The 15,227-nt window shown below is 34.6% G+C and overlaps 1 protein-coding gene across 1 annotated transcript in view; it reads left to right on the forward strand.

The window, feature by feature from the left end:
- The window catches only part of Macrod2 (mono-ADP ribosylhydrolase 2), a 1,713,649-nt gene that overhangs the window by 361,350 nt on the left and 1,337,072 nt on the right, over positions 1–15,227 (forward strand). The window contains exon 4 of the mRNA XM_042666421.1: positions 10,099–10,128. Within this exon, the coding sequence (XP_042522355.1) occupies positions 10,099–10,128 (30 nt within the window). The remainder of the gene's footprint in view (positions 1–10,098; positions 10,129–15,227) is intronic.

Raw genomic sequence — 15,227 nt, forward strand, 5'->3', positions numbered from 1 at the left:
TATTCTCTTGGCTTTTAAGTAGAATTGGCACTGCTAGAGAATATCTTCACATACTTTAGTAATAAAAAGTATATAGAAACAGCAACATGAATTATGTATCTCCTAATCTATAGTCGTATTTGGTGAGGTGATAGTCATTTATGGGCCAGGTTAAATGATGTGAATTTGGGAATAACATTTCATCCCTTCAAATACTGGCACCAGTGCTTTGATCTTGTTCCTGTTAGTCAACATTTCTGCTTTAAAAAAATTATGAAGTAAGATTGTAAACCATACTTATCTTACTATTTTTTCAGGCAAGGGCTCAATGATTTAGTCTCATTCCTAGCATCTAATAGAAATTCCAAAAGCATAAGCTATTTTTATTTTCATTAGGGTTAAAGATATAAATTAGTTTGAGTAATTATCTAATGATTGCTTCCAACCATTACATTTCATCTTTCTCCAGCCTTCTGCTGCTCTGGCTGTATAAAAGCTGTGGACTCCTAGCAGAATGACTCGTCCATATGAAATGTATGAAATCAGAATTATCCTGGGAACAAGATAGCCTTGAAATACTTTGTGCTTTTTAAATAGTCTAAGTTTAAAAAAATTAATATCTTCTGAAATTCTTTAACCTTAAGCTTCTGAAGTACAGCTTAAATGAATGATGAATTTAATCAGAAAATAGTGGAAACTTCATTGCTTTAATCATTATAGCCAAGTTTTAAATTTTGTTTGCAATTCAAACCTAATAGTTTGTATGTAGTAAACAAGAGAAAATAATTAAGGAGGCTCACCATTACTGGAGATGCCTTTATTATTTTTGTTTTTAAAATAGACTTAAAATTTATTTTTGAAGGTTGTCAAAAAATTGGACTTCATATCTTTTCAAGTACAATTGAAAAGTTTTCATATAAGTGTGTATGTATTTAAATCAGAAACAACCCAAAGTACTAAAACTTTACATGTCAAAATTTTTTGACTTAGACTAATCATTGGAATTAAAGCTCCTAAGTGCATACCTGGAAGCATGTTAAAGTTTGGCTAATTTTTTAATATATACTTTTTGGCGGGAGAGGTGGGGCAGTTCTAGAGTTTGAACTCAGTGCCTCATGCTTGATAGGCAGATATTCTATCTCTTGAGCATACCCCTTAGCCTTCTTTGCTTAAATAGTTTCTTAGATAAAAATTTTTTAATATTAATATTTTTTCACAAGCTGGCCTCAGACCTTGATCCTTTTACCTATGTAGCTTGGATCACAGTGCTCACACCACACCCAACTTATTAATTGAGGTGGAAGTTGTACTAACTTTTTGCTTGGGCCTGAAACCATGATCCTAATACTTGTCCTCTAAGTGGCTGGAATTATAGGCATGATTCCAGTCAACATATACATTTCATATCCAACCAACATATACAATTTAATATATATATTTCATAAAGATGTGTATACTTTGTTACTCATACACATTTAAACAATTTATTTTGTAGGATAGAAACACTAATATGTAGACACACATAATTAGTTTTACTACAGCATTATCCATATCTAATGGCAAAACTAGAAACAACCTAAGAACTCTTAAATAATAATAAGGATAATTGCCCTCAAACTCTGAAAAATTACAGTGTTAGAATTATGAAATAAGTGAGAAAAATATATTGTAGGGCAGACAGTTGAATTCTTGTCATCATTCCCAGGAGCCTCAATATGTATATATTCACTTATGAACATGGGGAGAAGTGTGGATGGGAATGGTAGGTTAAAAGAGTCAGAACCAGGTGCCAGTGGCTTGCTATTATAATCCTGAAGTAAAGTCTGTCAGACTCTTATCTACAAAATAACCTCCAAAAAGCAGAGCTGGAAGTATGAGTCAAGTTGTCAAACCCAAGCTGAACAAACAAGCCGAGTAAGCATGGGTTCCTGACTTCAAACCCTAGTACAGACAAAAAAAATGTGAACACATTATTACCAATTAAAGTATCCCTCTCTCCTGTCCCCCAAACTTGCCTTTTCTTCTCTTTCTCGCTCTCTCTCATTACCTGTCTTCTATTCAATCCTCTATTGCGTATTTAGCAACTAGTCAGTACCTACTCTGTGCCAAGAATCATACATAGCACTGTTGATGCCAATGAACAGAGACTCAGTTTTCATGAATTTTACAGTTTAATAATTGTTCTCAAGGGATCCATCCAATGCATTTTTCTGAGCCCCAAGTCCTTTTTCTTTGAGGTTCTTTGCATCTTAATTTTCATGTCTATTAACTATGATTGAGAATTATTCTTTTCGCTTATTTGTTTAAATTACAGTGTAATCTAAAATAAATCTTTGCAAAACTCTTCTAGCTATTTCATTGTTGAGAGTAATGAAGAATCTGTAATATAAGGAAGATGAAACACAGGAACCATGTTAAATAGGTTACTTTTTCAAAGGCACTGACTGATTTTATTGAAAAGAATTATCCGGCCTTCTTAAGAAGTGTGTATATAAGAGCATGTTCAGACTTACGTTTTAATCAGGCTAAAAGTGTATCATATTCCCTCAGATAAGCATGCCTCCCATCTTTCTAATTGAAAATTGGTTTGTATTCAAAACCTTTCTTGTCAGACAAGTTAAAACTGCTGTTCAAGCTTCATGTATCATCACAACTACGAAGCTAATATTCATGTGCATTTATTTTCCTCCTATTTAGGCATGCCTGTTCACTCTTTGGAAAGCCCCAGATTTGGTTACCTAGGTAAACTCATTTTTGTAACTGAGCCAGTATCACATCATTATCACAATTAAAATTGATCCTGAATATTCTGTTAAGATGGACGATACTGGCGTGGAGGACCTCCTGTTGATTTTTCTGATATTGCGTAAGGTACGTGGCATTATGGCCCTTTAAGAACTGCCTGCTAGTGCTTTAGTTACCTTTTATAATTATCTTAGGTGATCTTCCATAGAGGGGCATTTAATAGAGCCCATGCCTGCTGTGCTCTGTAATCATATTTTGATATGGTTTCTGGTAATATATATTTGTATATACATATATACATATGTAGATATTTACAAATTAAGAATTGGTATTAAAACTAGGAGTTGATGGCTTGTGCCTATAATGCACTCAGGATATGAATATCTGAGAATTGTAATTCGAAGCCAGGCTGGGCAAAGAAATCTGAGAGTCTCTTATCTCCAATTCATTAGCAAAAAGCTGGAACCTTAGGTGTGGCTCAAGAAGTAAAGTGCTAGCTATGAGCACAAAAAGCCAAATGAGAGCCTGAGACTTTGAGTACAAGGCCTAGTACCAGAGAAAGAGAGAGAGAGAGAGAGAGAGAGAGAGAGCGACAGAGAAAGAATTATGAATCCAGGCATCCAACTTAGAACTGTGGTTCTAAGAACTCCTAGTTCTGATCCTAGGCCAGTTACTGAACATTGCAGGCAGATCTAGCTCCTCCCTTGTATACCAACCACAGTAATTCGGTTTTGTTCTATTTGTTAATAACCCAAAGTAACTCTTCCAATTCCTGATGCCTTTTCACTTACTTATCAACAGTAGGAGACATTGTGTTCTATTTTTGGCTTCATGGTGAGTCACAGCTCCTGGGATAATCAATGGTTTCTTTGAATTCTGCTCTAAGTATGCAATGTAAAGTATTAATCACATGTTTATACCTGCTTTCTACACGTGAAACACTTAAACCTGTTCTTAATATTCTCTGTCAGTTTTATAAGAAATTGTGCTGCTACCCAGTTGCCCAAAACCTGTGGCATTCTATTGATTTTTTTTTTTTAGATGTAAATCTAGAAAAGCACTGACAATGGACTGCTGCCATGCTGATGGCTGGATTTATCTTTGCAGATTGTATTTCCACAGCTGCCAGTTGAGATAGTTCTTTTCTACATAAAGCGGCTCCAGAGTCAAGCACGTGCTTGGGATTTTTACTTAGACTTGTTAACACTTCCTACTTGGAGTTTCAAAGCATATAGGGAATACAAGATGTGCTGTGTAAAAGGGTGATATTTTAGTTTTTGTATCTTTGGAGATAACCTGTTGTGAATGAAATTGGTGTTTTAAGTAAAACTGGGAAGGCTGTTGTCAACAATAATTTTGACATCTCTTATGTTCTATTGTAATAAGAAAGCAGAATAGGTAAACAGAACTAGGTGGTCAGAATTCTGTTAACATGAAAACAAGTATAATTTTCTTTATGTTGAAAATAGCAAACGAAAATCCTGAACAAATAGTTTAAAGACCAGTCTCCTAGACGGTTGCTTGTTTGAAAAGGTAGTCTTGGGTGAAGTGGAAATGAATTGGGATTGCAATAGTCAAGCCAGGTGCTGGTGGCTCACACTTGTGATCCTAGGAGGCTGAGATCTGAGGATTGTGGTACAAGCCAGCCCAGGCAGGAAAGTCCATGAGACTCTCTTATCTCCAATAAACCACCAGAAAAATGGAAGTGGTGCTGTGGCTCAAGGCACTAGCCTTGAGTTGAAGCACTAAGGGACAGTGCCCAGGCCCAGAGTTCAAGCCCCACAACTGACAAAAAAAAAAGAAAAAAGAAAAGAAAAGAAATTAATTAGTGAGTAGAATAAAAACATTTCAAAAACTTATCATGTTAGTTTGGCTCATATAAGAGCTATTAGAAATGTTAAAGAATAAAAATTGGCACATTTTGTTTAGCTGTTGAGCTTTTTAAAAGGCTTTTCCAAAGAATTTCATTGCATCAACAACAGTCAATCCTGAGAGAAGTCAGCTGACCTAGAGATTGGAACTCATGAATGGGGGCTGCCATTGTAGCATTTCCTAGCCCACTCTGGTCATGACCAGCATTGTGCTTTTGCCAGGGGGTATAGATGTAGATTTATGCCTCAGGCTCTTTCTCACATTAGAGGCTCTTTTAATTAATGAATCAGACTAGTATAAAACCTGTTTCCTGTTCCCTACTGATTCTGCATTTTTTTGATGTGAGATGATAAATAGTATCTTTAAAGATGTGTTGTGAAAATCACCAAATTGTTTAGTAAAGCAAATTAAAATAAAGGGTTTAAGCCAGGTGCTGGTGGCTCATGTCTGTAATCCTGAGCTCTGGAGGCTGAGATCTGAGGACTGTTATTTGAAGCCAGCCAGAACAGCAAAGCCCATGATACCTTATTTCCATTTATTCACCAACAAGACAGAAATGGAGCTGTGGCTCAAGCGTAGAGTGCCATTCTTGAGTTAAAAAGGTAAGGGACAATGCCCAGACCCTGATTTGAAGTCCTAGTACTAGCACCAATACATTACAACAAAATAAAATGTGCATGACTACGATTTCAATATTCCTCCAGTATTTATATATAGATGAGAACAAATTTTAAGACCTTAGGAGACCAAGTGTTTCAGGTATCTCAGACATTGCAGCTTTGCTTGGTATTACTATTAATATTAAAACCAGTTATGTGTGATTCTAGTAATGTGTGATTATGTATTGTATATAATAATATTTTTATTATTAGAATCATAAAGTTGATTATCTTCTTTGGTATTTTATTTTTAGTTTATTTTTTTCATAATGCTATTATAAAGCAAATATGCACATAGAAGATAACTTAAAGGCTGGGAAGGTGGCTCAGTGGTAGAGTGCTTACCTTGCATGCATGAGGCCCTGAATTCGATTCCTCAGCACCACATAAGCAAAAAGAAAAAAGCCGGAAGAGGCGCTGTGGCTCAAGTGGTAGAGCACTAGCCTTGAGCTGAAGAGCTGAGGGACAGTGCCCAGGCCCAGAGTTCAGGCCCCACGACCGGATTCCCCTCCCCCAAAAGAAAATAAGAGATTTTTAATAGAAAAAATTATTATAGTATTCTGTTTGTATTTTGAAAAATGTAAAATTATATATTATTGACAGCTGCCATGGTTACTTTTCACTTAGGCAAATTATTCCAAGGAAGAGATACCTAGGACATATTTAGTTTATTTGTTCTAGTATATTAAATGTGAATTTATGCCTATAGATATTAAAACTTAAAAACATTTAAGTTGAATTCAATGGAAGAAACAATTCTCATAAAGTTTAAAATTTTTTAATAACTTGTTTTTGGTATTAGAAATAAATTCTCCATATTTACCAGCGTAAAATTAATCTCAGATAGCATTGTTTCCTATTTCCTGTTCAATATTTTCCTTCTGTAAGTGAAACTGTTCATCTTATTGAGTGAAGCTATTTGATGGAGGGAAAGGTTACAAAACAGAGATTCATTAAGTTGTGATGGATTCTTTTAATTTTCCAGTTGTTCAATCTTTAAAGCAATTATTTTAACTTGACTCTTCTCCTCCTTCCCTGCTAATAAAAGAGGCATTTCATAGAGATATGAATCCAGTGTTGGTTATTAAGCATGCTTACAGAAGAGATTTTTTAAATGTTATTTTAGAGCCATCATATTTATCATCATCAAAGTTTTTTTTTAATTTCTCCTTTACTTCCTGTCTGAAACTCTAGGACAAACACAAAGCAAGTTCATTATTCCTTTTAGCAAGTAATTTGATAGGAATATAAGTACAGTAAGTATATTTCATACATTTTTGTTTTTTTGTGGGTCATGGGGCTTGAACTCTGGGCTTATGCGCTGTCCCTGCACTCTTCAGCTCAAGGTGAGTGCTCTACCTCTTGAGCCATAACACCACTTCTGGTTTTCTAATGGTTTATTGGAAATAAGAGTCTCAAGGACTTTCCTGCCCAGGCTGGTTTTGAACCGCAATCCTCAGATCTCAGCCTCCTAAGTAGCTAAGATTACAGGTGTGAGCCACTGGCACCCAGCCATTTCATACATTTTAATCACAGCATTTCAAGCAAATTTCAAGAATTTTTAATAGAATAAATAGATTTTATAGAATAAGTAGGGTTCAATTCTTTTCTTGCATTTCAGCAAGTATCTCTTGTGCTGAAAAAGAATTGACTTGATTTATAATTATCTTACTATTAAGAAGCATATTATTGGGAGCTTACTAGATGCTGATCAAACTAAGTTCAGCCCTTGTCCTCAACGAACTTCCTATCTAATTGGAATATATGTCAATTTATTACAAATAATAAAGTAGGAATTAAATGACTTAATGTTAGACACACAGAAATATTTTCATTTTCTTATGAAGGAAGAAATACTAATCCACCAGATCACTAAGTGTTAGATAATCATCAAACAAATACGAATTCACTTTGTCTATTTTGATCACCTTTTCTGAGAAAATTGCTTTGACATTTATGTTACAGATACAATTATCTAGGTACAAATGCATATTTGACGTAAGACTGACTTGATGGTAGGCCAGGCCTGGAATTCTGCTTCTTATACCTACTCCCACTTATCCACCCACATATATTGGACAAGTGCCTGTTTAAACAGATGGGCCTTGGGCTGTGCTGTCTAAACAGCAAGCCTCTATATTTATTGAGCAAAATACTGGATGAAAATAGAGTATATTGTGTTATTGTGCCCCTGGGCATGGTACTTTGAGTAGAAGCTACTATTTATTATTGCCTTTGTTTGTTGTTGGGAATATTTTTTTTCATTATGAATGAATATGTGAAAATTGAAAGACAACAGATGGAGTCTTGGGGACATGGAAAACCCATAGACAAGAAAGCAGTTCTCTGTCAAATATGAAAATAAAAAATCAGCAGCTGTGGGAAATACCATGTGGTTTTATAAATGCATGGAGCTCAGATTTTTAGAAGTGTTTGGATTAGCCAAAGATACATGGGTTGACCAAAAAATTTCTCTCAATCACCAAAAGTTATGAGAACAATTAGAATTTTCAGTATCTGTCTTTAGGCTTCTGTATCAAGTTACCTGTTGAATCATCGGAAGGCTTAATTTGGGGGCATGTTAAGTTTGGGTTAAATATTAATGCATATTTTTATTATAAACTCTGAGAGATCTGGAGATTCAAGTAGTAGGGTGGCAGGTGATTTTATGACATCAGAGTTGAATTTTCTTTCTGATTGATTGGTGGCACTGCTGCTCTGCTCATTTCTTTGAAGAAAGCACTGAGCAGGGGACATGAGAAGCAATTAAAGAGCTCTGTAGTTTGAATATTACATGAGATCAGATTTGATGCTGTAATATTGACATATTGAAAAAAACTTCCAAGGGCATTTGCTCTCTATGCATTTTTATGATATTCTTTTAATGTTGTAATAATCAGCAAACTGTCATATATTTAACCTAATGGAGCCATGAATATGGGCATTTGTTCTTCAAATGATCCATTATTTATTTGATCGAATCATTAGCTCTGATATTTGCTCCTCTTAAATTATGGCAATACATGGCCCAAGGAAAGCACACAAAAATTTGAGTAAAAGACCTTCACTCCTTTTCCTTGATTTATTTACTTTTTTGTTAATTAACTTTATTCTGCAAAAATCGGAGATCTCTGTTACTACATACTTTGCAAATACTGCTGCAGGTTTCTCTTTATATAAATTATTGTAAAGATACTGTACAAGGGATTACAGTTACATGAGCAAGGTACTGAGTCCATTTCCTATCGAGTGTTGTTACTTCCCACTTTGTTTTTCCCCTACCATCCTTTCCTCCCCACCTCCTCAACTCCTCCTCCTTCATCCTCCCCCCTTAAAGTTGTAAAATTCATTTTCAACAAAGTGTCTTGTATATTTCATTGTTACAATGGGTCATCCTGTATCCTTATTTAGCATTTTGTTATTTCCCCTCCCCAAATTAGAAAAATGTATATATAAGATGCAGGACACCGGAATCAAATACAGTGACAACAGGGGTTATATCATGGGGAAAGAACATACAAAGAAACAAAAAAAAAATCACATAGTACATTATAAGTGCATTAACAAGAACAGAAAGAAAGATAAAATCTCTTGTGTCCTATCTTGGGGTTCATTTTGCTTAACATCAGCTTATATGGTCATATGTATATAGCTTTTTACTTCTTCTGCTTATCCTAGACTATACTGGTTATTGCTGCAGGATTTTCTAAGTGTCATAAAATAATATATACTGAGATACATAAGAATTTTGTGGAATAAAGCTCAGAAGAGTATATATTGAATTCCATTTTCTACTCATTTAAATAAATATCATATTGTTTAATACTTGCATGATAACATATTATCAAAAATTTGCCGTAGATTCTTCAGAAAATTTGATTTCTTAAATGAAGTCCAAATGGAATTTTCTTGTTCTTATAAGGATTCTATGAATATATGGGCTACATTTTGTATAAATAAGAATGTTTAGTACTGATTTCTTTGCCCCAAATAAAAAGACAATACAAAAAATAATAAACCTGTTACTATTTAAGCTTGAGTTATCTTATTGCAAAATATTTCAAGATAGTTTGATGGTATTTAATTTAGATTATCACTATATTTTTCTGTTATGTTCTTTGAAATCACAACATTACCTAAATAACATTTTTCTATCTCTACTGGATAAAATGGAACACTCAGAAGATTAAATTAGATATAGAGGGAGAATAAGAGAATCTCTCGTGTGCACACACACGCACGTGAGCACATGCAAACACACACAGAGTAAATTTTTCAGCCTCCATGTATTTGTATATTTCCTGTTTTCTCTTGTTATTAACTTCTAGTTTTATTCTATGTGATCTGACAAAATACAAAAAATCATTTCAATTGTATTGTGTTCATTAAGACGAGTAATATACTAAGAAGTCATTTATTTTGTAGAAAGTGAGATATTCTGTAACTATTGGGTGTAATATTCTATAGTTGTCTATTAAGTTCACTTAGTCTAATTCTGATTTTGTTGCTGTTTTTGATATCTTTTGTCTATATGTCCTCCTGTGTTGACTACAGTAAGGTATTAAAGGCACACACTATTTGTAAAAAAAAAAAAAAATCTCAATGCATCCTTAATTTTCTTAGAGCACAACATATGATAAAAGTACTGAAGGGAAAAGAAAAATAGTTAAATATCTTAATTTTCATGCTACCACAGATTGTAATAGAGACTGTCATTATATGAAAAGACATTTTTTCTGTATTTATATGAGATGCATAATCATTACTAGTTATTTTCTTTAACTATTCTTGCATTTCATATATTGTATAGATTACTCATTGTTTTTTCTTTTCTTTTAAACAGCAAATGCCAGTCTTCTTGGAGGAGGTGGTGGTAAGTCCTGACATTATTTAACTTAAATTACAGTTTTATTATACCATAAAATAATCAGGTTGAAGAAACTCATTCTTGTTGTGGCTATGAATTGCAAAAATAATTACATTCCAGGAAGTAGTTATGATAGAAAGATCTTCAGTTTGTCTAAATATTATTTTTCACTGCCTTAAAATACGTTCAATACTTTTTTTTTCTTGTCAAACTCTGTATCTGTATGATTGGCATAAGATGCAGGAGCTCTGATCTATTGAGTTGAACATATATTTGGTGGGTGATAGTCACTTCCAAAAGGAATTCTGAAAATACATTTGTGGGTTATGTTTTTCTTTCCATAACATTTTATAGCCAGAGCACTTAATATAGCACCTACTTATTTGCAAAATAAAGATTTTAATATTGACACTTTTGGGGGAGTGTGGCTTGAGCTGGAAGAGAACAGTGATCAAGGTGAGAAGGGAGATTTCTTTACTGTGAATCTTTCTAGTATAAATCGCATAACTAATTATATTGGCTTTGTAGGTTAGAAAGATGAATTTTTTCTTTTTGCCAGTCCTGCGGCTTGAACTCAGGGCCTGGGCACTGATTCTTGTGCTTCTTTTGAGCCATAGTACCACTTGCGGCTTTTTCTGTTTATGTGGTGCTGAGGAATGGAACCCAGGGTTTCATGAGTTCTACGCAAGCACTCTACCACTAAGCCACATCCCTAGACCAGACCAATGCATTTGTAGACCCTGGAATATATGGTAGGGGATTAAAAATTACATAATAAATAGGTTCTTTAAAAAAAGTACAAGGTCCTAATGGGTATGAATAAGTTTGGCCCATCATTACCTCTCTCTTTTCTTCTTTCCCTTACTGTCTTGTTCTTGTCTTCACTGTACACACACACACACACACACACACACACACACACACACACACACACACACACATCTCAAAGAAGGGGAACTGTGTAAAACTGTGCAGAACTGTGCAGAAGTTTTCATAACCTTAGGTTTTAGTGACATTATTATTTAGAAATTAGAATTTTAATCATTGCTTCTCTATACTATCAATTGATTTTTCAGTAGGATCTTGGGAGCAGGGATAATAGAAAGTTTAAACTAGAAATTGCTCTTTTTTTGCCGGGGGGGGGGGGGGGTTTGGTCGTGGAGCTTGAACTCTGGGCTTGGGCGCTGTCCCTGTGCTCATCAGCTTAAGGTGAGCGCTCTACCACTTGAGCCACAGCTCCATTTCCTAGAAATTTCTCTTCATAGTATCCTATGTTCTACAACAAAGGGTGAAGGATTTGAAGTCAGACTTGTGTGAGCATCAGGAAAAATTTACCTTGTATCCTCAACCCTTTCCTTTAAAAATGCAATTGCTATGCAATATTATATGGGGGATTAATAGATGTGTCTTTTCTTCTCTCTTAAATTATTTTATAAAATAACAAGCAAAATCTTCAAGATCTTTTATTAAAAAATAAGTAAAATCATGATTTTGCTTGTTGTCTCTTGTTTTTGTAGGAACTTAAAAGGAAATACTTCCTTTTGAAGGTGGATTTCAAGTAATTTTCCTCTCTAAGTTCCTCATAATTCACGAGGAAATTACTGTTAAAACAAATTGTCCATAGTGGTGATTTTCTTATAGGACAATATTAGTATTTTTAAGAAACCTGATTAATACTGTCACTGCCATAAAGGAAGGTTTAAATTGAGACTACATAGACACGTTAATCAAGTTATAAAAACAGACAAATTAAGCAAGACAATTAATTTATTGCTTTTGCTTATTTTTAAAATGTGACTTGACTAATTATGTTAGTTAAAAATCACTTAAGCCGCTTGTAATAAAAAATGTAGGCTAAAAGACATTAAAACATAATTGCGTAAAAGAAGTCTAGAGAGAGAGATCGGAATGATTGGTCATTAATTCTGTGGTGTCACCTGCTGCAGAGTTCTTACCATGGCACCCATCCATGGCATAATACTTTTACTTTTCTGTGATTCCCTCCTATTGTATGCCTTCTACCTTAGAGAATTATGAGGGCTGCTGGCACTCTAGCCATCAAGGATATAGTGCACGATAAGAAGAGTAGGAAAGGTGAAAAATTGTGGGTACCCCCTCTCTAAGGAGAGTCTGTTTTCCAGATTTCCCTGGAATACAAGAGTAACCTTGAACTTGAGCAAATATTTATTCCTGTCATAGTTTTTGTTTGTAGGAAGCAATATGCTCATTTAAAAAAAATAAAGGAGGGGGGGAGGCTGGGAAGGGATGTGAAGGGTAAACAAAGGAGGAGGCTGCAATGCTTAGTAAGAAATGTACTCATTATCTTGCCCATGTAATTGTAACCCCTCTGTACAGTATGTTCACAAAAAATTAAAATTAAAATTAAAAAAATAAAGGAAAGGAAAGGAGAAGTTGGTGTTATGTTCGCTAAGGAGAAAAGTGGGAATGAAGGCTGAGATACACAGCAGCCCTGATGCAGACCATGGTGATTGCTTTTAAGTGGCCCCCTGCTTTTTGTCTGTATATATGCATAGTTGGTGTATGCAGAACTGGTTCCAGTGACTGGGTTGATCTGTGTAGTTCTTCTATCCTATGTGAAGGGAGACATCATGAATTTTCAGCAATGGTAAAACCTTCAGAAGTAGGCCACTTTAGTTTTCCGTTATCTGAAGTATATAATTTATTGCCCTCCTCCAGATGGCTGATTTTGCTAGCTTTGCCATAATTTCTAATTCCTGAATTCTAAAATTAGTAATTTAGTCCCAACATGAAGATAAATTACAGGTATTTAAGATGGTTTGATTTCTCTCAGTAAAGTAAGTCATTGACAGGTTTAAATTCATTATATACTTCTAGAGTTGTTAAGAGTGTTCTGAAATACAAGCTTGGTTTTGGGAAAGCTACATTTAAAAATTAAATTTAAGGAATATTTTTATTTGTCTCTGCACCAGTTTTTTAAAATCATATGTATGTGTGTGTTTATTTTCATATATGCAGTATGGGCACTTGATTTTAGGACTTATGTACTCTACCAACTTGAGCCATGCACCTGATACTTTTTGCTTTATTTTATTTGTCAGCAAGGGCCTCATGCTTTTTCTTGGGGCTGGATCTGGGCTGCAATCCTCCTATTTCTACCTCCAGTATATCTATATTGCTATGTCTGATTTGTTGTTGAAATTGGGGTCTCCTTAAGTTTCTGCCCTGGGTTGGCCTCAAACTATGTTCTTCCCATCTATGCTTCACAAAGGGGAGATAGATATGTGCTTATAGGTATATGCTACCAAACTCAGAATTTTGAACTTTGGATTCTAGGACAAATCTTTCTAGTCCTGTCAGTGATTTTTACGAAATAACAAGAAATAATCATCCAATAAGGAGTGCTTAAATTCGTGCATTGCTCTTGGATTTAATCAACTTGTTCTATTGAATTAGATGAATATCACTTCAGGAATTCTACAGTGAATAATTCTATCATACAATTTGATCAAGAAAATTTGACACCACACACAAAAATAATAATTGAGCTTTAAGTGACATCTTCAGGTTCTCAGGGCTTTCTCTCAAGTTCTATATGTACTACCATACTTGATTGTGAAATCTGACAAAACCCTATATATAAAACTGTATGATACATAAAAATTTTCACTTCATTATTCTCTTTTGGGTGTTACTATGCCAAGAAGTGTCTGGAAAGAATGGTCACTACTGTAATCTAAGTTCTGATTCTGAAGCACAAGAATTACTTGACATTGGTGCAAATATTTTATCTTTGGAATACAGATCAATTGTGTGTGTGTGTGTGTGTGTGTGTGTGTGTGTGTGTGTGTGTGTGTGTGTGTGTGTGCAGTGATACAGGGCTTGAACTCAGGATTGTACACTCTCACGTTACTTTCTCATTCAAGATTGGCATCTATACTTGAGCCACACACACCTCCATTTCTGGCTTTTTGTTTGTTAATTGAAGATAAGAATCTCTTATTTTTGTTTGCCCAGGCTGGCTGTGCACCTGGATCATCAGATCTCAGCCTCCTGAGTAGCTCAGATTACAGGAATGAGCCACTAGCGCCCCATGAGGTCATGCATTCTATTACCTCAGTTTTTTAAAAAATATATTTATTCAGTTATTTATATTTGTATTTATCTAAGTTGGAATCTAAGCTTTTTTATTGTTACTGACTCTGATTTTGGTGCAGACCCATAAAACATTTTGAGCCTTTTATTCAAAGAAGACTATTTTCTATATACTTTTCTTTAATACTAACTACACATGTAGACTTTTCATATAGCTTGTTTCATATACATTCACATTGTTTTTCTAGTTCAGTGTTTTCTTTTTTTTTTTTTAATTGTGAAAATACCATACAGAGGGGTTACAATTACATGGGCAAGGTAATGAGTACATTTTTTATCAAGCATTGTTGCCTCCTCCTTTGTTTTCCTTTCCCATCTCTTCCCATCTCCCTCCTCACGTCACCCCCCTCTTTCCCCTTACCCACCCTCCGGCCAAAGTTGTAAAGTTCATTTTTTGACGTAATGTCTTGTACATCTCATTGTTGCAATGGGTCCACCTGTATCCCTATTACCTCAGTTTTATTGTTTGTAGTCTGCAGTAATAGACATGGTGGTGTGGTCCCATCCACTTAGTCATTCTGTTAAAATGCTTGAGAATGTTGGCAATTTGCCTACACTTCTTATATATGTTAAGGATAATCACAGACACATGCTAATTTCTTAAGGGTTTATACAGCTGATAATAAATGACTAAATTCTGGTTTCCAGGGACCTTTTAAAGTAATGATAGAGATCTTTGAAGTTCTAATAATTTTTATAAGCTTTCTAGTTTTACTACTAGAACTATCTTCATAGCTGTTCCGCATATTGAAAAAAATACATGCACTGGCAAATTCTCTTTTCTCATTTGTCTTTGTTAGTCAGAATAGGCTATATAATGTTATGACAACAAATAAAACAAAATAATATGCTATAAGAAAATATGATTCACATCTTGCTCCCATTTCAGTGTAGATAGGATTGTCAGCTTTCTTAATCTGTCTGTTGTACAGATAGTGACAGAGACCCAGGCTGTTTCTGTGTCTTCTAGC

Source organism: Dipodomys spectabilis, unplaced genomic scaffold, assembly GCF_019054845.1.
Source record: "Dipodomys spectabilis isolate Male_0828 unplaced genomic scaffold, ASM1905484v1 ptg000365l, whole genome shotgun sequence".
Taxonomy (NCBI): Eukaryota; Metazoa; Chordata; class Mammalia; order Rodentia; family Heteromyidae; genus Dipodomys; species Dipodomys spectabilis.